The following is a 24,708-nucleotide window of genomic DNA, read 5'->3' as shown; positions in this document are numbered from 1 at the left end:
CATGTCAATTATAATAAGAGTAAAAAGGCTCCAATTATTCCAACCGTTTGCAGATAGGTCCTCTTGGCTTTTTCCTCAAAAACAAATCAATCATTGGTCCTATGCACCAATTCATCACACAGACTTTACAACTCAGTGAAGTTGTTATCTTAGAGATAACATTTACCACACTATTTACCCAAGGGGGTAACTCCAGTCTTTCAACTGACAATTATTTCACAAAATATCATGATTTAGTGAGATTGCATTTGTTACAAATGCAGAGTAAATTACAGATTACTTTCAACAGAACGTGCAATCGCTGTATATGTTGAATCATATCTAGGGATGTTCGATATTGGCTTTTTTACCGATATCCGATAATGTCCAACTCTTAATTTCCGATACCGATATAAGCGGGCTTTTTTTCCACCAAAATTTCACGTAACAAGTTACATAATGTAGCTTAATGTAGCTGAAGAGTTTAATATATAATATGCATGTTGTGTTAAAGTTGTAAGTGTTAGAGAAGCGAGCTTGTGACCAGAAGGTCGTCGGTTCAATCCCCGGGACCGGCAGGATAAATTTGGGTGGGGAAAGTGAAAAGGCAGCGCTTGCCCCTCCCTCATTACCACCACTGAGGTGCCCTTGAGCAAGGCCCTTAACCCCAACCGCTCCAGTGGAGCTGCTCAGTGGCCAACAGATCAGACTGTGGTTGTACTGGTCAGCTTCCAGGTATGAATGTGTGTGAGAATGTGAACAGGGCACTCCTGAAAAAGAGAGCATTGCTCTGTGAGACTCCCCCTGTATTTAAAAATAAATAAATAAAATAAATATCGGCATGAAAACCGATACCGATATTTTCCGATATTGATTTTTTATGCTAATATCGGCCGATAATATCGGACATCCCTAATCATATCCTATTGCTCTGAGGGTAGTGAGTGAGTTCAGGCTCAAACGGTGGAGCACATCGCCTAATCTAAATTATATAGCCGATAAAATGGAGGTTTCAAAGTACACACCACTCAAACATTTTCAATAGGTTAGTAAATCAAAGCAATTACTAAAACCATAACAATGATCAACAATAAAACGACATGGTACTCTTTAGAGGATAGTCTTTTATTTATGTACAGAATATCGTTAAAGACAAAACAGAGGTGGAATCAGCCTGTCGTCGATGTCAGGTTTGTCAGGTTCTAGCTCAGTAGCTGACAGTCTTAGCTGGCTTGGTCTCGTCCAGCTCAGCTTCCAGGTAACGGAAACGGCGGTGGCGACGCAGAATCTCAATAGCCTTTTGCTCTACAGAGGACGGAACTATACCCAGATCCTCCAGACCCGGAAGTCCTGGGTACTTCATGTCTGTCGTGTGGAACTGGAAACAGACGGACAACAGAGAATTAAAGGGGTCGGTTATGCAAAAACTGATGGAGAACTTGTTTATTTTTCTGTGCATGAGACTGCTGAGATGCTCTGCAATTATACTGAACAAAAATATAAACACTTTTGTTTTTGCTCCCATTTTTCACGAGTTCAAATTAAAGATCTAAGACTTTTTCTATGCCCACAAAAGGCTTATTTCTCTCAAATTGTGTTCACCAATGTGTTTAAATCTGTGTTAACGAGCACTTCTCCTAGATATGCCATTGGGTTGATAAAACTGCACATTTTAGGGTGGCCGGACGTGTACCTATCACACTCATTTCACTCTAAAGTTCCTGAACACCCAGTAATGATGCATGAATCAGTATGTTATAGGTTCCAACATAGACAAGTGCAAATTAGTGGCTATAATAAATCACAATTAATAAATTATGTTGTTGTTTTTTAAAAGTCAAACAGAATTTTTCAAAATAAAAGCTTTCATTCAAACTCAATACAATACACCAAATTTAAATAGAATAATATACATAGGGGCTTTAATTATTGTAAAAGGGAAATACGGGTTTTGTGGGCATAGAAAAAGTCTTAGATCTTTTAGTTCAACTTATGAAAAATGGGAGCAAAAACAAATGTGTTGCGTTTATATATTGTTGAGTATAGTTCTTCTCCAAACCAAACATTAAAATTTATGTCCAGGATATTCCAGATGTATATGTTTGCTGTCTTACCCGATCTACTTTGTCTGGGGTTGTCCATGGCTCAAACGGGCTCATTGCAAAAAGCCGCGCAGCCAAGCTGCAATTTAAAATGACAGTGTTGAACAGTTATCACCTGAGGGTATGGTGGTATAACATAATACAGAGGCAATGATGTCATCAATACAAATAGGATGAAGAGAGAGAAAAAATAGCACTACTTCTCTGGTTACCACAAGAAGCATAGCAACCAGCCAAGCTTATCATCAGAACAGTTGGAAGCCATCTTTAACAAACTAGTAGGAGCTGGATTCCTAGGGTGAAGACTCTGGAGACTAATTTCCCTTTGGAGAAGCTTGAAAAGAAAACAGGCAGGCACTTACTGATAAAATGGGCGGGGCAAAGGGTAGGGGAGGAAAGGTCTGTGTGCCACAGCGTAGATATACTCCACCAGGTCATAAAGTTGATAGCGGTTGGGACTGGATAACAAGAGAAAACAGGTCAAAAACATTCTATGAGGGACAGTCCTCACCAAGTCGTCTGCACTCAAAAGCAATATCAACTAAAGCCAGTGCATGAACCAAGTATGCTAGCCCAATATTTAACACACTTCCCACACAAGGTTTCTATCAAATCAGACATGAGGGCCCTTCATTAACTTTGGAAGACTTGTCAAGTTCAAGGACTTGGCATGTTTCACACCGACATGAACATGATCAGCATGACAAGAAACTCCCCCTTCGTCATTACCATGTCAAGCCAATGAACAAGGCATAATGAAGGCTTGCTGCTCCACATGTTGTAGGTGTTTCCTTATATGACATTTGGTCTGTTTTTCAGTCATCCAAATATTTAACCATCAATTTTATCATCGCTGCTTTCAACTACGTGCTTTATAATATTCAGGTTGTTTTCAGATTCATTCCAATCAATTCTAAAGCCATCTCCTCAGCATGGCTCTTCTAACAAAGAGTTATCACAGGAGCTGCCTACCCCACGAGTGCATATGTCTTCCCGTTGGCATCGGGATCTTTGACGGCATTGATGATAGCCTTGGCCACATCCACCACCTGAGGGAGAAAAGAGAGTTTAGGCCTAGTGAGTAGAGTTAGGTTCCTGTACATAGACTGGGCTTCTGGGACATTAGGAGGCTTGGGATGTGTTCTGTAGACAAGGAAAAAGGACACTATTGTCGTGACATCAACACACACACCATTGGAGAGTAAAAGCAGAGGAAGCCTTTGTCTGGTTTCTGACGCTAGGCTTTCCAAGCATAAGTAACTGCTGATTATCTGATGTCAACATCCATCTTCTATCTGAAACCATATGGAAGAGAGTACCACGCAGGAATGAGTCCGGAAGTAGCACTTCGGTTCGTCAGGGCAAAAGAATGGGCATTTCGCTTAAATGCATGGTCTGTGATTTATAAACAAAAGTTTATGGGAGTGGTCATTTGTGTTCAGCAGGATCATCTTCACAAACGTGGACCACTTTTATGACTTTTGAAACGTCAATATGCGTGTGTTCTTTTTAAACACAATTTTCAGAAAACGTTTCTCACCTGCCTAACAAGCAAAGAGGAAATACTCCAGAGTTGGATGAACTGGTCCGAACATGCTTGGCGTGAACCCACTCTAAAACCCCAAGTTTTCTTTCCCCCTCTCCTTTAACATGGCTCATATAATTGATATTTCAAATGTTTTATCAGACAGCTTGCATTTTACTTGACCTGTCCAGGATTTTCATGAATGTGTATGAATCCCACTGGTTGTGCCGGGAAGGGCAGCTTTATGCTTAAAAATTCACAATCCCATTTAAAATGGAGGAATTATTGCAGGAATTTTAAATTTGTGATAAAGAGAAGTATTAGAGTGGGCCCTCACATGAACAGGCTGTTTCACCGTCTTCTTCCCCATGGAGATGAGTGGTGTAGCATTGCCGAACCAGCGCATGTCTGAAAAGATCAAAAACTTCCAAGTCAGAACAGTTAACAGCCATTTTCCACACAGAGTTCAAGTGGGACAACATGCAACAGCAGCTCCCTCTACAGTCCTACTCCAAAATTGTCAACTAGGTGTGAATGACGTGTTCAGTATTGACCTCCCACAAACCATGTCTGCACTTGACACTAATGTGCCAAATGTATATATAGATTTACGATCATAAGATGTTATAAAAATAATATCTAGATTAGAAGCTGGGTCCTACTGTACACTTAAGGCAGTTTCAACACACACACACACACACACACACACACACACACACACACACACACACACACACACACACACACACACACACACACACACACACACACACACACACACACACACACACACACACACACACACACACACACACACACACACGGCTTCCTCACTTGCAAAGTGGTTGAAGAATCTGTCCTCCCTCCCGAACATCTCAGAAGGCTTCATGATGATGGCATCAGGGAACTCATCCCTCACTGCTGTCTCTCCTACAGCCTGCCAGAAGGTGCACGACACACACACACACCATCAACAGCACTGCCACAGATTCATGCAATCACAACATCTAAGCACTATTTCTACTGAAAAGTAGGGATTGATATGAATAAGATGTTGAAATATCGATACATGTATCGATCGTGATCCTCTTGCGATACATTATTGATACACTGGCTGACTACCACATCTTGACATTTATCCGGTGTATTTTTTGCATTAGTTTTATTTGTTTTCTGTAAACATGATTTCCACTGATTGAAAGGATTTTAGTGAGGCATTATTTTGTATCATTCCTTTAAACATTTAACTTCCTTTAAACATTTTAACTTCAGAAGTGGATTCGTGGCAAGTTGTAGTCACAGTGTGTGTTAAAGAGGCACTATGCAGTGTGCACTTTGTTGTATATTGTTTCATGTCAATTCTGTGAATAAATACACAATTGCCTTTTTTGGGGGTATTTTTTCCTCTTCATTTACAGATACAGTGATGTATCGTACATGACATTTCTTGCAATGTTATCGCGGGCCAAGTATGGCGATCAGGGTTCCCACACCTTAATCTAGAACATCAAATTCAACGACTTTCAACGCCCAATTCCCCAAATTCAAGGACCCAACACGGCATAGGTTTGAGACTCGGATCAAGGTGAATTACTGCTACAAATACTGAGAATGATTAACCAGCAGCAGGCTTTACAGAAGCTCACAGACAACAATTAAAAAGAGAGAGGCTAGAATGTGTGGAAACACTTGTCAACTGTGCCGTGTTAGTTGCAATTGCAAATGACAGAAATTCATCGACTGCAACGTTTGTTAGAAAATAATTGGTTTTCACTTGTTGAGGGATTTCAAGGACCTGTGGGAACCCTGGGCGATAGCATGCTATCGTGAGTTACTCTGAGATTCCCACCCCCTACTGAAAACTGTGAGAGGTGTGCAGCAAGTAAGCCTAGCTCAGTACCTTGTTCCTCAGGTATTTGGAGGGGCTGCGTATGTCGGCGTTGAGGTGAGACATGTGGATGAACTTTGTGATGCCAGCCTCTCTGGTTGCCTTGGCGATCTGCTGAGGGAGGTTCACGAAAACGTCCTCAAAGCGATAGTTCCTTCACACAAAAAGACGACAAATAATTTGAAGTGCTATCCAACAATTCCCTCCTACATCACTACTACACGTTGTAAAATATCGTCATCTAGTAATGAGTGAGACAATAAATCTGTAGGTTTAATTGTGACTACAGCAGTTAAGTATCAGGCTAGCAGTTAAGTGCTATGCTTGCAAAATGTGTTGTGGATTACAGACACAATAATGGCGCTGTTCTGTCCTGTGGAGCGAGGCAAGCGAAAATAGAATTTCCCTATTATCATGACTTTGTTAAAGTGTTAGGCTTGTTTATTCAGAGGTTCCTTTAAGGTTCGCTGCACATATATTTAGTGCTATGCCAACATCTGTGCAACGTCTGGTCATAGCCACTGTGAAGCAGGGAGAAAGTGTATTTTGTCAATCTACAATATAGATATATTCTGCAGTAACAGCATGGCTGTATGCTAGGCAGTGTTTGTCTGCTGTTGCACCCCCATGTGGGGCACAGAAAACAATTCAGTGAGGACATTGTGGCTGTAGCAGAGGAGGGAGAAAAGGAAAAAAACAAAACAATCTCAGGATACCATCTGCCAACGCGGGAACGAAAGCAAAAACAAGATGCACTTGAGCTGTCCGACATGTACAGAAACATGTGCGCGGTTTACGCGGCCCCAGGATGCAAAGCGGCGTTAGTTGTCATGCTAACCCAATGTAACACGGCTCTCAAGAGCAGCAGGCCGCGGTCGACCAACATGGTGTGTGCAAGCTCCCAGTAGACTGTGATCGATGTATTGGCCAGCCCTGCCATATACCAGTCTCAACCTTTTTGAGCCGCGACCCCAAAAAGCCTTTTGTTCACGACCCCCCCTTCCCGCCGTTGCCTAACCCAACAGCAGCAGTGCACACGCATTCACACACTGATTTCACTCACTCACCAAAATCCTTTTTTATACAGTTTAAATATAGTGAAAAGTTTACGACCCCCGGGTTGAGGACCACTGCCATATACCATGGTGGCAGGCAAGACATAATACTATCTCCGGTGAAACATCTTCAGATGAAGCAAGTCATTTTTCCAGGACTACAACTACAACAAGTATACCTCGTCTCCCATTCCCGGCCCAACAGGTTGATGACCACATTCGAGTGCTCCAACGCCCGTTTGATGGAGTCTTTGTTCCTGCCATCCCACTCCTGCAACACAACACACGCAGGGAGGAGAGCAGGCTTTCATTGCATTGATGGTCACAGCTTTATAAACGCATAGATTCCAAAGGTTGTGCAACGTGATGGAAACAACAAGAAGATAGTACCGCACCCTCAATGTGGCTCCATTTAAGTTATTTTAATCACCAACGTTTCAACCTGTTGCCTGTCGAAACATCAGTGATTAAAGTAACTTACTTAAATGACTTGAATTGACTCGTGCTGTCAGTACTAGCACCTCATAAAGACTTTGGTGTGTGTTTCTCCCTTTCTTGCTGTGCAATGTGATGCAACATTCCTGCAAGGTGTGTGACGTGTGTGTGTGACGTGTGTGTGTGTGTGTGTGTGTGTGTGTGTGTGCGCGTGCGTGCGTGTGTCTTACCACAAAAAGGATCTGTCCAAGATCCCCCATGGGTCTGAGGTACATGAGGTCATACTGGTCACACCGGTGAGGGATGATAACCTGAGAGCCACCGCGACCTGCACAACATCAGTCAGGTGAACAAACGCATACATACAATACAGCACCTCTCTGTGTAGGAAATAGCTTTTTGTGAACAAAATACACAGCCTACCTTGCATATAACCAACATGCTGAACCAATTAGACAGAAATATGGAAAAGTCTCAACACTGGCAGTGACGACTAATTATTAAGCTTGTGTTGGACCTTGAAAAAAAGGTCACTACTGCGATACCATCTGCTAATCCAGTGATCCTCACTATTTTGTCCATGAGAGCCGCACTGGCAGGACAAAGTCAATAGGAGAGCAACTTGTACCGCAAAATACCAAAAGCCAAATTCAATTTTGTTTTTGTTAAAATGTTTCAGAATTCTATGTTTTACTGTTTACACTATTTTTAATAATCAGAAAGAGTGTCTGATAATGTAATAAATGAATGAAAACAATAAGGTATAACAATACATTTGTAATGGTGCAACACAACATTGCACTATTTTTTTTTACAAGTGCTTCAATACAGAGTTAAAACAAATACCGTAAATTCCGGACTATAAGCTGCACCGGTGTATAAGCCGCACCTGCAAAGTTGACTATTTTTTTCTTATATAAGCCGCACCGGACTATAAGCCGCGGGTGTTTTAATGGTATTTTTTTTTTTTTTTGTGTTTTAATGTTTAATTACCATATGTAAGGGTTCATGCACAGAGGGAATTGTCGGGAAAGAGATGGCTGTTTGAGGAAGCTCCCATTTATTAACATTTCAACAAAACAACATAACACAACACCACCTGTGTTGTTTTTTACAGTGCACACAGTGTCATACAGTGTGGTGAAAAGAGGGCAAGAGAGGAAATTAAAACTTATTATAGTTATATAGGATTTATAGTTAGAAAGAGTGCTAAAAAAGAGAGATTTTTTTTTTTTTTTTTTGAAAAAATCCATAGATAAGCCGCACCGTTATATAAGCCGCAGGGGCCAAAAAAGGCCAAAAAACGGGAAAAAGGTGCGGCTTATAGTCCGGAATTTACGGTAGGCTAGATAAAAAAAACAATACAGCCACAAAGATCTGAATAAATTCTAGTCTTGAATCTGCTAATGAGCTGCTCATAATGGTCGTGTAGCCTCAGCTGTTTTTATGGAGTGTATTGAGTTGCGTCCTAGTTTATGCTTTTATTTCGAAGGCGATGGATGTTGGACACGGGTCTGTGTGTGAATGGTGTCTCATTTCAAGTTGAAGCAGCCGTTTGATGCAGTGTTGCCAGCTTTTCCAAGGACTGTTGGCTGCTCAGAAAGTTGCTAGAAGTTGCCAGCTGACATCATATGATAATTTGCATATCAATATACACACTGTGGCATAGCCCGTTTTAATATAAAACTAAGTGCTGACTCCACCCGCACGGGCGAACGCACCAGCAAAGACAAACGCTACTACGGTCCGTGCTCGCAGGCTGCGCTGTGTGAAGCACACCTCTCTGGATTAGAAATGTAAGTAGAGAAAAACAGCCATCAGCCATACAGTTTTATATCAATTTATTGCCAAATGCTTTGGGATTCAACTCCTTAACACGTTCACTGCCAATGGCGAGTTGACTCGTCAAACACAATCCAACGGTTCACTGCCAATGACGAGTTGAGACGTCAAAAAAAAAAAATTTTTTTTTTGACGGTGCTACGTGGATCAATGCCCCCCACGTCTCCTATAAAAATATTGGAAGTATTGAATGTGTATAATCTATTTTACCGACCAACTAAGTGGCGACAGTGCTCTCCCGACAGAGAGAAAGCCAACCAAAAACAGCCGCGGGAGGAAGCCATTCTCAAGGAAATGGCTTGGCGATTTTACAGTCATCAGTCACCAGACTCGCCCGAGAGCGGCCGCGCCAGCAGCAGCACACCGAGAGCGGAGAGCGGTGCCTGGGTGCTGGCGTGGGGGATTGCAAATTTGCATAATAGATTATGGGTGAAACACACTTTGAAACACCCGCAGAAAGGCCAGAATCGCACGCATTCCGAAAACCCAGAAACGAACGAGCCTCATTCTCATACTGTAGGCGAAAACGCTTTCACGCTGCTGCACACGGGCGCACAACGGTGGGGGGTTCCAAAAATAGACTGGGTGGGCAGCATAAAGCCTAGAATCGCACAAAGCTTCATCAAAGCTCTCAACCGAAAATCCAAGAAACGATTGAGCCCCATCCACAGTCCACACTCGCCACACTCGCCGACGAGGGGCCGCCAGAGAGGGAGGCTGCTCACTGCTCAGACAGGCAGGAGAAACTGGCTTGTGACAAACGCCACCAGACACGCCCACGGAGGGAGGAGTTTGAAGGAGAGGGTGTTCAGAACTATATTGTTCAGATGTCTGATCTCTCACTGATGCCAAAAATAAATGGTTAAAGTGACTGTTCTGCCTGTTTGATTGAATTTCACAAAACTGTGATTATCTCAGCTTCCTGTCTCAGACGCTGAAACCATGCTGTACTCAACGGCTAATATCTACATAACTACTAACTCTACAAACTAACTCTTTTAGACAGAGAAAGCACACATTCTATTAGTACTTTTGTGAACTTCGTGTTCACAAAGTCCAAGCAGAAAATTATCCTCGGCTCTTGTAAAATGAGCCAGAATCCTCAAAAAACGGCTTGGCAGAAGCTACCTACAGTAAAAAAAAAAACGGCTGGCAGTGAATGTGTTAACATGCTTGATCAGAAAAAGTCAACAGATCACTTTTGAGAAATAAAGTTGCCAGGAGGGCAAGTTGATGGAATATTCCACATTGAATGAAAGTGTATTGGCTGTGAGCCGACAATGAAAGCTTGATGAATGACACGTCGCTCGAGCCGCACAATGAGTAACACTGTGCTAATCAAAAAAACAAAAATATAAACGTTTTTCATGACAGAAAGTCATAATTCAGCTCTGATCTTCAAGAATGAGAAGAAATGGATTTGAGGGTAAAGATAACATGCATCAGCATCCCAGATAATATAATATAATATACCAGGTTTCTCATAGAGCTGGGATAAGATTTAATCCAGGTTGTTGCAAACAGGATATGCTCCCCATCCTGGCTCTCTCGTGAGGGAGAAATCCACTAACGCTACGGATTAGCCTCCTGAAAATCTGTGCAAAGATCGGCGCGGCCTGGGGTCCTTCAGGCTAGAGCGAGGTGCTCGGCGCAGGCGAATGACGTGCAGCGCACAGGCCCTCTTGAGGCGTCCTTGAGGCATCCTCTCTGCCTCTGGATTGCCTTTGCCCCGTGAGGGTCTGGTGAGACGAAGGAGGAGCGCGGCCGGGAGTTACCCACAGAGCCTAGATCCTCCATGCACCGAAGTGTCAATACTGCGGTGTAGCACTAGCTCTATTGCAGCGGATTGGGCGTTCTCGCTTAGCCCTTCCGCAGGCAACGTTGCAGACAGAGTAGGAAGGCTGATCCGTGAGCGGCTTCTGGGACGCAAGTCGGGGTCTTAATTGGCGTCGGCTGGGTCTACTGGGCGAGGGTGTATGATGTTGAGAGACCCGAAACACCTTACGACCCCAGATAACATCACTGATGACACGTCCTAGCGCATGCTGTAGTATGTATTTTAAAACAACAACATGCACCAGCTCATAAATGTAGCTAATACCTAAGTTTCCCAAATATTAAGGACTAATGGAGTGCATGTACATGTAGCATCATTACATTGATTACTTTTCCTAACTCACCCAGCCTGTTGACCACATATCGGCCCAGGAATCCAGTAGCCCCGAAAACAGTGGCAGCTATTCCACTGGTAGAGGAGCGCCCCCCTTTTCCTTTGGGGATGACAGCATGGTGCAGCTTCCTCTGTTGGACTGTTGCTGAAGCAGCTGACAGCACTGCAGGGGAGCCGGCGCCCTCTGAGGAGAGAGGAGCAAAGTCAGGTTTAGTTATGATATAGATATTAATACATTTTGATTAAATTGTCCATGCCCCCCTATGTATGTTTTTCTTTTCTTGCTTTGTTTGTTTACATTGCTTTTGACAGTTTTTATTTAAACCTTTGTAAAGTGTTTTGTAACTGAGTTTTGAAATAAAGGCTCTTTCCTGTTATCTATCATATCAATATAAGTTGCAGATAAATGCTGTCGAAATTGGAGACATTGGCATAGACTAGACTAGAGGGTCAGAAAAACACCTTGGAATGCCTGAAGAGGATGGAATCGACTCGAGGCAACACAAGTATAACCTGACGCTGCCCAATTGTTGTGTTTTCACGATAGCAATTCAATCTAAACGGATGTCTACAACTTTTACACGTTCAACACTGGCTATCAAAACAGCAAATGTGTTATGCTAACGTTACTCCTGATAACACTAGCAACGTCAATAGCTAAGGTGAAGCGATACTTAACACATTTTATTTAGATATTAACTTGTCGGAATAACATTATACGGGTAGGTAGTATTCGGATACCTGGTACAGGTGATTATTTTCGTAATGGCAATATTATTGCCAGCTTCTAGCTAAACATCCCTTGCTAGCAGCATTAGCAACTTCAGCCGAGCCTGTTAGCAAGGTCACTTGAGACAACAAACGGACCTAAAGCCGAGCCTGTGCAGGCATGGCATGCATATATAGACCGTCATCCACAATGCCATACTCGAACGTATGTATGTACAGTTGTAGTGGTAGTTGTTTTGACATAACTCACTTGAAAGCTTAGGAAGGACACTCGCAGGACGACCAAACAGTGCAGCGGTCGCCATCTTTGCGACTACGGCATACAGTGAGGACCATAATTAGGTAGTTGTTAATTCGCCAGCAGTGGTTCTCAATCGTTTTCTGACTATGCTTCAAAATAAACACGGTTGGGGAGTAATTGAATACACGTATTCACAGGGTTCATACAAGGTCCTTGAAGTGCTTGGATTTGGAGGAGGGGGGGGGAGGGGGGGAGGGGGGTGGGTAAAGAATCAGAATCAAGTCCTGGAATACACACATCACATTATATTTTGACCAAAGTTTTGTTCATCAAGTGATTATAACTAAATTGCTCAGAATCATGTTGCATGCAGTATGGTGCAGCAACTCTGATGTTACTATGGTGAGCAGCACACCTGTCCTACCTGCAGCTGCTGTGGAATTTGTCATAACCTTTGGCTATAATAACTTTACAGACAGGGCCATCACACAAGGCCCAAACAACAACGTCAAAATAAAGGATGCCGGATTGACCGCGCAAGAGATGCCTGAACATAAATATATCACATGGTCAATGGACAAGGTCCCCTAAAATGGGGGGGGGGGGAGTCACATTGGACCATGGACCCCCATTCAGGGCCGGCGCCAGGATGAAATGACTTAGGGGGCGGTTATAACTGGGGAGGGGGCTGTTTTTTTTGTTTTTTTTATATGATATTTTTATATCGTAAAACATAGGTTATATACCCGCTATGCTTATTTCTGGACTTTTTAACCATAATAACCTCTGAAAAGCGCAATAACAACACAAGAAAGACTACTATTCAAAATCAAATAAAAGGCATTAATAGAGCTGAGCTTTGCATAACGTGAAATGCGGGACCTGTCTGGAGCACTCTGAACATATATGTCTATGAAAAGTCATAGAATAAACAATTGCTGCAAAAATCAACAAAAACTAAACAAAATAATAGCCAGTCAGTGCCAGGTTCATTAAATTAAAGAAATAAAGTGATCAGATGTGTTGTCTCCATCTTTCTGCTCATGGCATGCTGTGTGCTTGGGTGCAGCTGATTTCTCTCTCTGTGTGTGTGTGTGTGTGTGTGTGTGTGTGTGTGTTTTAATCACATCATGATCACTACAACATGCAGTGAGGTTCAAATTTAATAAATAGCTACATCTCTGACACCTTGTGACAACCAAAGCACAGCAAATAGCGCTTCCCTGCCAATTCTGAAACAACAGAGCTATGTTTATAGGGGGTAGCCTACATCAACTTAAACTGATCAAATTTGATGAAGACTGCAGAAACAGCAGCCGAAACATGTCAGGTACAAACATTGCCTAACTGGCCTTTATAGATGAACTATTCCATTTTTTTTTATTTTTTTTTAAAGTGGGGGGCAGACAATTGAACTGAGGGTGCAAAGCCCCCTGGCGCCCCCTTGTGGCGCCGGGCCCGCCCCCATTTGATGAGATTTTGTCCCAGGGTCCCCCATCTGATAAGATTTTTGCTTTTAGATGTTTTATTAGGCTACAGAAAGTGTATGAAACTGAAACCCATGAGCAAAATAGTCATACTCCTACATTCTTTGGCACATTTCAAGGTATTTTTCAGCCATTCAAAGTTCAAACTAATAGTTTGCATGACAGTCACACTTAAAGGCCTACAACTTCATTGAAAAGTATGTGAACTGTAGGCTCCCTAGCCCTATGGAGCGTTGTGGAGGAACAACACAGCAAGACACGATAAAAATTAAAATTTGGAACTTGTCAGCACAAACATCACAAGGTCTATGCTGCTCATCATTGTTACTGAAACCAGAGTATAAAAATCATCAAGACACAGGTTTGTTGAAACATTTTTATTTAATCGTAAAAGACATAAAAAATTATCTCTTGACTTTTCTTATTTCAGCTACAAACTATCCTTTAAGGATCTCAGGTTGTGTGCCCCATTGAATTGTGATGGTGAGAGCATGCATGGTTCTTCAGTCTTTCGGTTCATTTCTGTTGGCGACTGAGTTTTGTTTTCTACAGGGGATAGAGAGTAAAACTAGAAAGAGAGATAGTGAGATAGAGTGAAAAGATGGCTATAATCGGCATGATTTAGATTTCTAACATTTGATGAAATGAACGCCTTTCTGAAATGAATGGGATCCTGGCATTGCACAACTCTCGTTTGTTTGACAGGGCGAGAATCCATCTGTTTCTAATTCAGGTGCACACACACAATAGTAAAGTGCAAGTATTCTAATACTGCAAGGCACAAACTATCAATAATAGGATTGTCTCAATGTGTCTAATCGTAAAAAAAAGAAAAATAACACAGACATACAAAATATGTTCCATACAGTAACAACACAAGTAAAACCTTGTCTACACCCCAACAAATATCTGAAATATCGTAAAATATGTTCTGCATTACAATACATACAAAGGAAATTACAGCAGGAATATATACAATAAACATACCGGTATGCTAATACAAATACATAATATTTTGTTGTGATTGTTGAAATATACAGAAATTGTCAAACAAATATGACCAAAACATATTCCATAATAAATAACTGAAATAATCAATGTCATTATGTTAATTCTATAATTAAAAGGTACAGCACTATTAGGTCTTTGTGACAGGGCACCTTTTCTGACATGGTAAAAAAAAAAGTTTTTGGCTCAGCCTTTATTGCACACAATCCTTCAAAACTAATACACATTCCGAAGGTAAAATGTCTAAAACAGAAAAGAAACAAGAAAGGAAAACAAATATGTGATCATCTTTTGGTACTCATGCAATTATCCAACCAAGCTACGTTGTTTTTAGTATGGAGAAGTGTACATGGAGATAGGGGGAAGTAAAAATGGTGTTTAAAATCTAGGCTATTTATCAAATACGTCAATGCACAGCAAAGATGGGATTCAACGAATTATATTATGGGACACAAACAGCAAAAGGTTAGTGCTGTCTTATGTGTCCTGTTCATTCCTTCAGGTCAGTTTGTCACCACTGACCGCACTGTCATACAAAGTCAAAGTGTCTCAAAACGAATACACTGATCTTACACTACAGGGGGTAGGCTTTGACAAAAAAAAAATATGGAAATGAATAACTGTCATTTTTTGTTTTAATTTTCATTTATCATTGTTATAGGCCTTAAGTAATTCATACATTCTCCAATTGTAAAAAAAAAAAAAAAAAAAAGTGTAGCCTTACACCGAATAAAAACATTTTAGTCAACTAAAATGTGTTTAATGCTAGTTTTGTGGCAGGTCAGGAGATACATTAGTAATGCGTGGAAAGACGTTCAATGATGGTGAATACATGAATTAAATGATCAGAGCATGTATTCTCAGACTTCAAAAACAAAACTGAGATAGTTCAGAAGATTAAAGATATGCCCCTCTCTCCCCGCAAAGACCATCAAAGACAGGGCCATAAAAATGGCAACAAACATCACCAGTCAGCAAATTGAGGACATCAGTTTAGCTCCAGCACCAGCACACTCAATTACCTGCAGTGAGTCATGTTCATTTAGACCCTGTTACAGATGTTACCTGTTTCCAAGGGCACTACCGCCACAAACCTTCTGCCACAGTAGTCGCGGTAATGGTTGGATCTCTTCTGTTTATTTGCACCAGTATAGTCCAACAAGATGTCAAATTAAAGCTGAGAATCTACAAATTCCAATGGCAGCCTTATCACTGTAGAACCAAAACTCAGTGAACTAGCAGCCAAAGAAAAACAGTTAGACTTACTGCCCCTGGAAATAGGCAACATGTATAGTAATGTTGATAGGCTAATTTAGACTTAATAGGCTGTTACCTTCATTATAAGGCTCAAATATGTTTTGCGGCCCTAGACAGATTTAGTGTGTGTGTGTGTGTGTGTGTGTGTGGGGGGGGGGGGGGGGGGGGGGGGCAAAAATGGCTCTTTTGATAGTAAAGGTTGCCGACCCCTGCACTAGTATAACAATAACCAAAAAGATGTCCCTCTTTGCTGATGATACGACACAATACATCAACTACTTCCCCTGTAATCCTTTAAGCTCTAATCTGATTCCCGACCCCCGAGGCTGCTAGATGATAGGAGGCAAACACTGAGATGGCTCCTGGCTCTCTTCCCTCTCGATGCCCACCTCCTGTCGAGGCTTGATGCTGATGTGAACGGGCCTCTCTCCGCCTCCCTCGTGCTGCTTGGTGTCTGCAGAGACCTTGACTCCGCTCTCGCACACCTCCTCCTCTGCCGAGGCCCCGAGGGGCCGCGGCCGCTCGGCGGGGGCCATCTTGGTTCGTGGCCCAGAGCTGTCTCTCTTGAGCTTGTCGTTGCCGTTGGCGTCGGTGCTGACCCGCTCTGGTTTACAAGAGGCATGTGTTACAGAGAATGTCAACTGAGGGTGCTTTGTTTATAAAATGTGTTTCTTTGTATTGTAAACTTGTATGTATCTTTGAGAAAAAAGTGCTATATAAATCCTATGATAAGAATGTGAAGTGTCTGTGTGTAAGTGGTATGAGCATGAAATTGTGTTCGGCCACAGCTATGCCATTTTACGTGCGATCGCGCTGAATCTTCCAGGAAGTGTAAAAAGAGCACCCCTGTGGGTGACCTAACGGAGCCGGATTTTTGAATCAGGTCATTAGGGCCGACTAAATATGCAAAAATGGCTACTTAGTGGCCAAAATGAGGGAACATAGGTTCAGCACCACGGAGAGCTCCAGAGTGGCGAAGCACAACTTTTGGAATCAGCCAGGGAGGTGGAAAACTATGAAAACCCTCTGGGGAGAGAGAGGAGAGGCTGCACGCCAACTCTGTGAGCGAGGCCTGCGCAGCCCGATAAACTGCATAGGTATTCTGCTAGTATAGTATAATACTAAGTATTCAAGACTGCCCATTACTACATGAGAAGGGTTTAAAGGAGAATTTCGTTTTTTTTTAACCTGGACCCCTCTCCTGGCAATAATTATGATTTGGCCACTCACCCAGCGATGTCCGCGGCGTTTCTGGCCGTCCTAGCGTTGTTTTGAGATCAATATTTGGCGTAACCTATGTGGGATTCGAAATAATGAAGGTTATGCCAAACCCCACATAGGTTACGCTAAAACCACCACCGCAAAGCGTCCTACCTGTAGTTGGCCAGTCGGCAGGAAAGTATCGCGGGACTTTACGAGACTTGGTGACCGAGATCACGTTTGAGGCAATTTGATCCCTGGGAGACTCCAGGAAACAGCCTTTGGCGAAATATCACTCTGGTGGTTCTTGAGGGATCAGATTATGACGATATGTGGCGAAAACGGGAATAAAAATAGCTATTTAGATGCAGGAAAGACAGACTCACACCAAATCAGGTCCATTTTACAACTGACTTGGACGCTATTGATCTCAAAACAACGCTAGGATGGCCAGAAACGCCGCGGACATCGCTGGGTGAGTGGCCAAATCATAATTATTGCCAGGAGATGGGTCCAGGTAAAAAAAAAACGAAATTCTCCTTTAAAGAGCACTGAAAATGCAGGGCTCAGTATCAAAATAAAAGCCTTCATAATGAATGACTGTGACTAGACTGTGTCTGTGCTACTGAGCTTGATCTCACCAGGCCTGCTGTTTGTTTGTCTGCGGTAGCTGTGCTCAATGGTGTTCTCTGTGCTGCTCGAGCTCTCGGAGGTCTTCTTCAGCGTCGCTCTGGGTTTGGGCCGGACTTTGTTGAAATTGCCTTCCTGGATCCACTCGTGCATGAGGCCCTCATCAGGAGTCAGACGCTTTGTCGGGTCCCACCTGAAAACGCACAGGGCAATAAAACGACTCAGTGAGAGTGTGTGTCAGTCTCTAAAGACACCTTTCAGACCTTATCAAAAGTCACTTCATCATATAGTCTAAACTAGCGACTAAACTAAGTTGTGAGACTGTTTTTGCAGTCCTGCACAATTTAAAAGTGTATGCAAGATCAACGAGGGAGAAACCTCTTGTGGGAAGCAATCAAACAGAAATGTGAAGTGGACCTACGTGAGGCAGCGTTTGATGAAGTCTAAGAACAAGGCATCGTTAGTCTTCAGCGTGGCAGACAGCTCCTTGGAGTTGGGTCTCCGCTTCTTCCCCTTGCTATTGGTGATGTTCCTGGGGTTTCCTTTGGAGTCTGCAGACAGTTCCCAAACACAGAAATGAGTTCTCATCTCGACACTTCTCTAAAGCAAGGGTTCCCAAAACGTATTGGCCTGACCCTCAAAATAACGGTGCCAGAGTGTCGCGACCCCCACTATCCCCGGAGGTGTTTGAAGCATACAAACATTTGTGCGCACACATGCACTAAATAGATGTTTTTGTTATTGTGATTATGTAAATATGTAAATGTCATTTCATTCTGTTATATTGTTTGCATGCAGACATTAAATGGGTCAAAATATTTAAGTATCTTTTATTTTTCATTTATTTATTTACTGTATTTCTATTATTTTATAAATGGCGATAGGTGCTGTTTGATTGCTGCAGACCGCCACTTTACAGGTGCATGTCTCGTCTTTGAAAGTTATTTTAGGCTATTGTCAACAAAAAAGATTGAAATTGAGAATTTCGTAAATTAAAAATGTGCTCTTGTTAATAGTTTTTGAATTGTATTTCATATCTTCTGTACTTCACACATTCTTTAGGCCAATGTTCCTCATTCTTCAAATCATCTCGCGACCCGCCGATTGGTGTCCCGCGGGCCCCCCGGGGGCGTCCCGACCCCACTTTGGGGACCACTGCTCTAAACTTTAGAGCAGTGGTCCCCAAAGTGGGAGTCTAAAGGGCGGCAATCAAGTTGACTGTTGTGTAAATTGTAAACGCTACATTATAGTCTAATGTATATTCTACATATCAAATACTGTAGGAACAATATAGAGAAAGAAGATATTAAAACAGATCTCAATCCAGCAGAAGTAAAAAATCTCACCGAAGAACAACCTCTTCCTAGTCGCCGTCTGCACAAAATCATTCGGAGGCATCCCGAGAACCTGGAAAATTGAAATAAGTTGAAACCTTGCCATACTGTAGTAGTCTATAAGCAGTTTACCTACCATACTGAGATACTCAGTAAAGGAAGGATCTGGAGCACACGGGTCACTGGTGAAATGGTTTCTTTTTTAATAGGCTAAGTGCACCAACGTTTCGACGCAACGCGTCTTCATCAGGGTTAAACAAGAATGACAGAATGACAGCAGTTTAAATATACCTCCCCAGTACACAAGGCAGTTTGCAATTGGTTAGACGCGATGGGGGGTGGTCAATCAATAAGCCAATCCTGTGACAGCACTTAGGAAGGAGGGTGGGGGGAAGGGGAAAGGGGGGGGGGGGGGAGGATAGAGGATCAATGCATAAAAGAATCAATGCATAATAGAAGCATATCATTACATATCTTTACATATTTTTAGAAACACAAGAACACAAAATATATCAGTACAGTTAGAGGAAGCAGGAGAGACTGAGCTCATCATTAAGTCCATTAGGCTCCACCGTATTTAATGTGTGAATCCAAAAGGCTTCACGCCTCAACAGTTTTGTGACGATATCGCCACCTCTCTGTGGGGAAGAGACTTTCTCTATCCCCCAGAACTTAAGGGAGGCGACTGAACCATGGTGGGCTTGTTTATAATGTCTTGCTATTGCATAGTCCAGGTTTTGGGTGCGGATGGCCGTTTTGTGTTCAGCGATGCGGAGCTTTAATGCTCGTTTAGTTTGTCCTATATAGACACTCCCACATAAACATTTCAGCATGTAGATGACATGTGTGGTACTGCAGTTTATGAAGGACTTGATAGGATATTTTTTACCAGTCCGGGGGTGCAGGAAATGTTTTGTGTCAGAGGAGTTGGAGCAATGAGTACAGTGGCCACATCTGTAGAAACCCGAGGGAGGGGGTGGTAGCCAGGTGGGAGTAGAGGGGGGTGGAGTCATGGTGCTGTGTACTAACCTGTCTCTCAGTGATCGGGCTCGCCTAAAGGCGATACGGGGGGGATCAGGACAGAGGGACTTCATGGTTGGATCCGACTGAAGAATATGCCAGTGTTTCAACATTATCTGTTTGATGGCTCCGCTGATGGGAGAGAACTCGGTGGCAAAGCAGAGACGGGGCTGTCCGGGTGTAGTACCGACAGTTTTGTTGAGGAGGCGGGTTCTCGGGGTGCGCACAGCTCTTTCATAGGCTGACGCGATGTCAGTCTCAGCGTATCCTCTGTCTGAGAAGCGCTGCTTCATCTCCCCAGCCTTAAGAATAAATTCATCCTCCGTGCTGCAAATTCGTTTCAGTCGGAGGAATTGACCCACCGGGATGTTTTTGATTAGTTGTTGCGGGTGATGGCTGTCTGCTCTCAAGAGGGTGTTCCTACTAACTGGTTTGCGATAAATGGTACTGAATAGGCCTCCGTGTTCGTTATTGTAGATGGTGAGATCAAGGAAGTTGATTTTCTCACTGGAGTGTTCCATAGTAAAACGGAGGTATTGTGTGGTGGAGTTGATGTAATCACTGAAGTCGTTGAGTTCTGAGGTGGTACCGGTCCAGACAAAAAATACATCATCAATGTATCTTTTCCACAGGAGAATAAGAGGAAGGAACTGATTATTAGAAGGATTATTAATGTATTTCTCCTCCCAAAAGCCCATGGTTAGGCAGGCATATGAGGGCGCAAAGGCACTGCCCATACTAACACCTCTTTTCTGTAGAAAATAGGAACCTGCATATTGAAAGTAGTTATGTGACAGGACTATTTCTGTGAGTGTTACCAGTAATTCATTTGGTGGTAATGTTTCTGTAGGGCGTTTGTCCAGATAGTGAGACATGGCTTCAAGGCCAGCCTCATGAGGGATGCAGGTGTATAGGCTTTGTACATCACAGGTTACCAGTAGGAATTCTTTATCTGTATTGAATGAATTTAGTAGATTCAACACATCCGTGGTATCTCCTAAAAAGGAAGGGAGGTCTATGACAAATTTCTTAAGGAAGAAGTCCAGGTATTGTGACAGAGGTTCAGTGAGGCAGCCTATACTAGCCACTATGGGTCTGAGTGGCGGGTTATAGAGAGTTTTGTGGATCTTGGGGAGGCCGTGGAAAACGGGACAGATTGGAAATTGAATGGATAAGAATGTTTTTTCCTTATCAGTAATCCAGCCTCTGGAGCATGATGTCTCTATAACCTGATCTATGATGGCTTTATGTGTACTGGCTGGGTTATGAGGTAAGGGGGTGTAGCAATCTTGGTCTCTGAGCTGGGACAAGATGCTTTCGTTATATTGTTCAAAACTCATTATTACGACTGAGCCACCTTTGTCAGCTGGGCGAATGACAATGTCTTTTCTCTTCTCCAGCTCATTTAGGCACTTCAAATCACTATTAGACAGATTTGATTTATTGTGATTTGCCTTTTTAAGGATTTTATCAAGGTCATTTTCGACTAGGTGGCTGTATGTGATTACAGACGGATTCAAGTTGGCATATGGGACAAAACGTGACTTTTTCTTAAATGGTGTGGCTTCTCTTGTGTCATTGGTCTCAGAGTTTCTGAGGATGACGTCACCATTAGTTAGAACATTAGTTCTGGGAGAAAAGAAATGCTTGAGTTGAAGGGATCTGAAGAATTTAAAGCAGTCAACCTTTAATTGAAAGGGATTGACTGAGTTGGTGGGACAGAATGACAGACCTTTGTTGAGCACAGAAGTTTCATCATGAGTGAGGGGAAGACCAGAGATGTTGATTACGGTTTGTTCAGGTTGCGTTCTGAGCGGCGCAGGGCTTCTGGATAGAAGCCCCCTCCTCCCCCTTGTGCCCCTCCTCGTCTTCGTCTTGGAGGCTTGCCGCGGGGGGGAAGGTCGTCGTTGCCCAAAAAAGGAAACCGATTGTGCTGTCTGTCAGCGTCGCTCGTCTCAGGGGAATCCCATTCACTGGCCGACGTGGAGAGTCTCCATTCCCGGTTACCCAGACGTCGGGCCGGGCGGGGCTTGTTCGGGGGTCGTCTCCTTTCATTCTTCTTTTCATTTTTCCATTCATACACTGTCCCATCGGCATAATCTTTGATATCCCTTTCATATTTTTTGAGTTTGTAACTCTGTAGATCTTTTTGAAAGGATTTCAGTGATGCCGTGATTTTATTGTTCATTGTGTTGAATGTATCAATGTCGGCTTGTGACTTGATTTTGGTTTCAAGTGCCGTGATGTCGCTGTCTGTCTTATCTTTCTCCACTTTTGTTTTTTCAATAATCAAAAGCATTAAATCCAGAGAACATTTGTTGAGAATTTGTTCCCATTTCTGCATGAAATCAGCGTCGTCCAGGCCAAAGGAGGGGATTTTATTCAAGCGAAGCCCACGGGGGATCCGCTTTTCCCTCCAGTATTCAGAGAGGGTGACTGAGTGCCAGAGACCCGTGTGCTCCAGATCCTTCCTTTCCTGTGATTATCCTCCTGTTCTGAGAAGCACCGTCCTCCCTCTGCGGGGGAGCTGAAGCGCAAGAGATTCCTTTCTTCACTGTACCTCGGAGACTTTCCAGGACGTCTCCTTTCTCTCTGCTGCTCGCCTGGTCACGGTGAAACAATGAGTATCTTTGCATCGATCAATGCAACAACTGATAAAAGATCAGATACGCGATCCTATACGGACGAGCAAGGTGCGAGCATTGTGCTGCCGCACTCACTATTCCATGAAGTCATAGAGACACCACCAGAGCCATCCATTCTCTCCCTGAGCAGAGACCTGGAGTATCTAAAACAGAGAGACACCCGACTCCTCTGGCACTCAGTCACCCTCTCTGAATACTGGAGGGAAAAGCGGATCCCCCGTGGGCTTCGCTTGAATAAAATCCCCTCCTTTGGCCTGGACGACGCTGATTTCATGCAGAAATGGGAACAAATTCTCAACAAATGTTCTCTGGATTTAATGCTTTTGATTATTGAAAAAACAAAAGTGGAGAAAGATAAGACAGACAGCGACATCACGGCACTTGAAACCAAAATCAAGTCACAAGCCGACATTGATACATTCAACACAATGAACAATAAAATCACGGCATCACTGAAATCCTTTCAAAAAGATCTACAGAGTTACAAACTCAAAAAATATGAAAGGGATATCAAAGATTATGCCGATGGGACAGTGTATGAATGGAAAAATGAAAAGAAGAATGAAAGGAGACGACCCCCGAACAAGCCCCGCCCGGCCCGACGTCTGGGTAACCGGGAATGGAGACTCTCCACGTCGGCCAGTGAATGGGATTCCCCTGAGACGAGCGACGCTGACAGACAGCACAATCGGTTTCCTTTTTTGGGCAACGACGACCTTCCCCCCCGCGGCAAGCCTCCAAGACGAAGACGAGGAGGGGCACAAGGGGGAGGAGGGGGCTTCTATCCAGAAGCCCTGCGCCGCTCAGAACGCAACCTGAACAAACCGTAATCAACATCTCTGGTCTTCCCCTCACTCATGATGAAACTTCTGTGCTCAACAAAGGTCTGTCATTCTGTCCCACCAACTCAGTCAATCCCTTTCAATTAAAGGTTGACTGCTTTAAATTCTTCAGATCCCTTCAACTCAAGCATTTCTTTTCTCCCAGAACTAATGTTCTAACTAATGGTGACGTCATCCTCAGAAACTCTGAGACCAATGACACAAGAGAAGCCACACCATTTAAGAAAAAGTCACGTTTTGTCCCATATGCCAACTTGAATCCGTCTGTAATCACATACAGCCACCTAGTCGAAAATGACCTTGATAAAATCCTTAAAAAGGCAAATCACAATAAATCAAATCTGTCTAATAGTGATTTGAAGTGCCTAAATGAGCTGGAGAAGAGAAAAGACATTGTCATTCGCCCAGCTGACAAAGGTGGCTCAGTCGTAATAATGAGTTTTGAACAATATAACGAAAGCATCTTGTCCCAGCTCAGAGACCAAGATTGCTACACCCCCTTACCTCATAACCCAGCCAGTACACATAAAGCCATCATAGATCAGGTTATAGAGACATCATGCTCCAGAGGCTGGATTACTGATAAGGAAAAAACATTCTTATCCATTCAATTTCCAATCTGTCCCGTTTTCCACGGCCTCCCCAAGATCCACAAAACTCTCTATAACCCGCCACTCAGACCCATAGTGGCTAGTATAGGCTGCCTCACTGAACCTCTGTCACAATACCTGGACTTCTTCCTTAAGAAATTTGTCATAGACCTCCCTTCCTTTTTAGGAGATACCACGGATGTGTTGAATCTACTAAATTCATTCAATACAGATAAAGAATTCCTACTGGTAACCTGTGATGTACAAAGCCTATACACCTGCATCCCTCATGAGGCTGGCCTTGAAGCCATGTCTCACTATCTGGACAAACGCCCTACAGAAACATTACCACCAAATGAATTACTGGTAACACTCACAGAAATAGTCCTGTCACATAACTACTTTCAATATGCAGGTTCCTATTTTCTACAGAAAAGAGGTGTTAGTATGGGCAGTGCCTTTGCGCCCTCATATGCCTGCCTAACCATGGGCTTTTGGGAGGAGAAATACATTAATAATCCTTCTAATAATCAGTTCCTTCCTCTTATTCTCCTGTGGAAAAGATACATTGATGATGTATTTTTTGTCTGGACCGGTACCACCTCAGAACTCAACGACTTCAGTGATTACATCAACTCCACCACACAATACCTCCGTTTTACTATGGAACACTCCAGTGAGAAAATCAACTTCCTTGATCTCACCATCTACAATAACGAACACGGAGGC

The 24,708-nt window shown here is 43.0% G+C and overlaps 2 protein-coding genes across 2 annotated transcripts in view; both read right to left on the bottom strand.

Moving 5' to 3' along the window:
* Positions 1–1,100: 1,100 nt before the first annotated feature.
* Positions 1,101–12,039, bottom strand: ndufa9a (NADH:ubiquinone oxidoreductase subunit A9a). Its single transcript, XM_083654853.1, has 11 exons — positions 11,976–12,039; positions 11,007–11,180; positions 7,215–7,312; positions 6,729–6,820; positions 5,507–5,648; positions 4,441–4,543; positions 3,944–4,014; positions 3,054–3,130; positions 2,444–2,539; positions 2,094–2,160; positions 1,101–1,357 (listed from the first exon to the last, which is right to left on the bottom strand). Exons 1-11 carry the CDS (start codon positions 12,028–12,030, stop codon positions 1,187–1,189), a joined length of 1,146 nt encoding a protein of 381 aa, XP_083510979.1. The 5' UTR covers positions 12,031–12,039; the 3' UTR covers positions 1,101–1,186.
* Positions 12,040–16,047: 4,008 nt separating this feature from the next.
* dyrk4 (dual-specificity tyrosine-(Y)-phosphorylation regulated kinase 4) overlaps positions 16,048–24,708 on the bottom strand; it is a gene marked incomplete at both ends in the record, with an annotated part of 32,854 nt that continues 24,193 nt past the window's right edge. The window contains 4 exons of the mRNA XM_083654352.1: positions 16,048–16,322; positions 17,545–17,741; positions 17,970–18,099; positions 18,895–18,955. Coding sequence (XP_083510478.1) covers positions 16,048–16,322; positions 17,545–17,741; positions 17,970–18,099; positions 18,895–18,955 — 663 coding nt within the window. The remainder of the gene's footprint in view (positions 16,323–17,544; positions 17,742–17,969; positions 18,100–18,894; positions 18,956–24,708) is intronic.

Source organism: Poromitra crassiceps (assembly GCF_964638095.1).
Source record: "Poromitra crassiceps genome assembly, chromosome: 18".
In the NCBI taxonomy this organism is placed as follows: Eukaryota; Metazoa; Chordata; class Actinopteri; order Beryciformes; family Melamphaidae; genus Poromitra; species Poromitra crassiceps.
This window is presented reverse-complemented; position numbering and strand designations above follow the sequence as displayed.

Excerpts from the sequence above, each read along its gene's own strand:
- ndufa9a (XM_083654853.1), bottom strand. The coding sequence starts at position 12,030 with ATGGCGACCGCTGCACTGTTTGGTCGTCCTGCGAGTGTCCTTCCTAAG. Across the intron at positions 4,544-5,506 it reads CCAAATACCTGAGGAACAAG|GCTGTAGGAGAGACAGCAGT; the intron begins GTACTGAGCTAG and ends ACCTTCTGGCAG. Across the intron at positions 2,161-2,443 it reads TTGCCCCGCCCATTTTATCA|CTTGGCTGCGCGGCTTTTTG; the intron begins GTAAGTGCCTGC and ends TTTAAATTGCAG.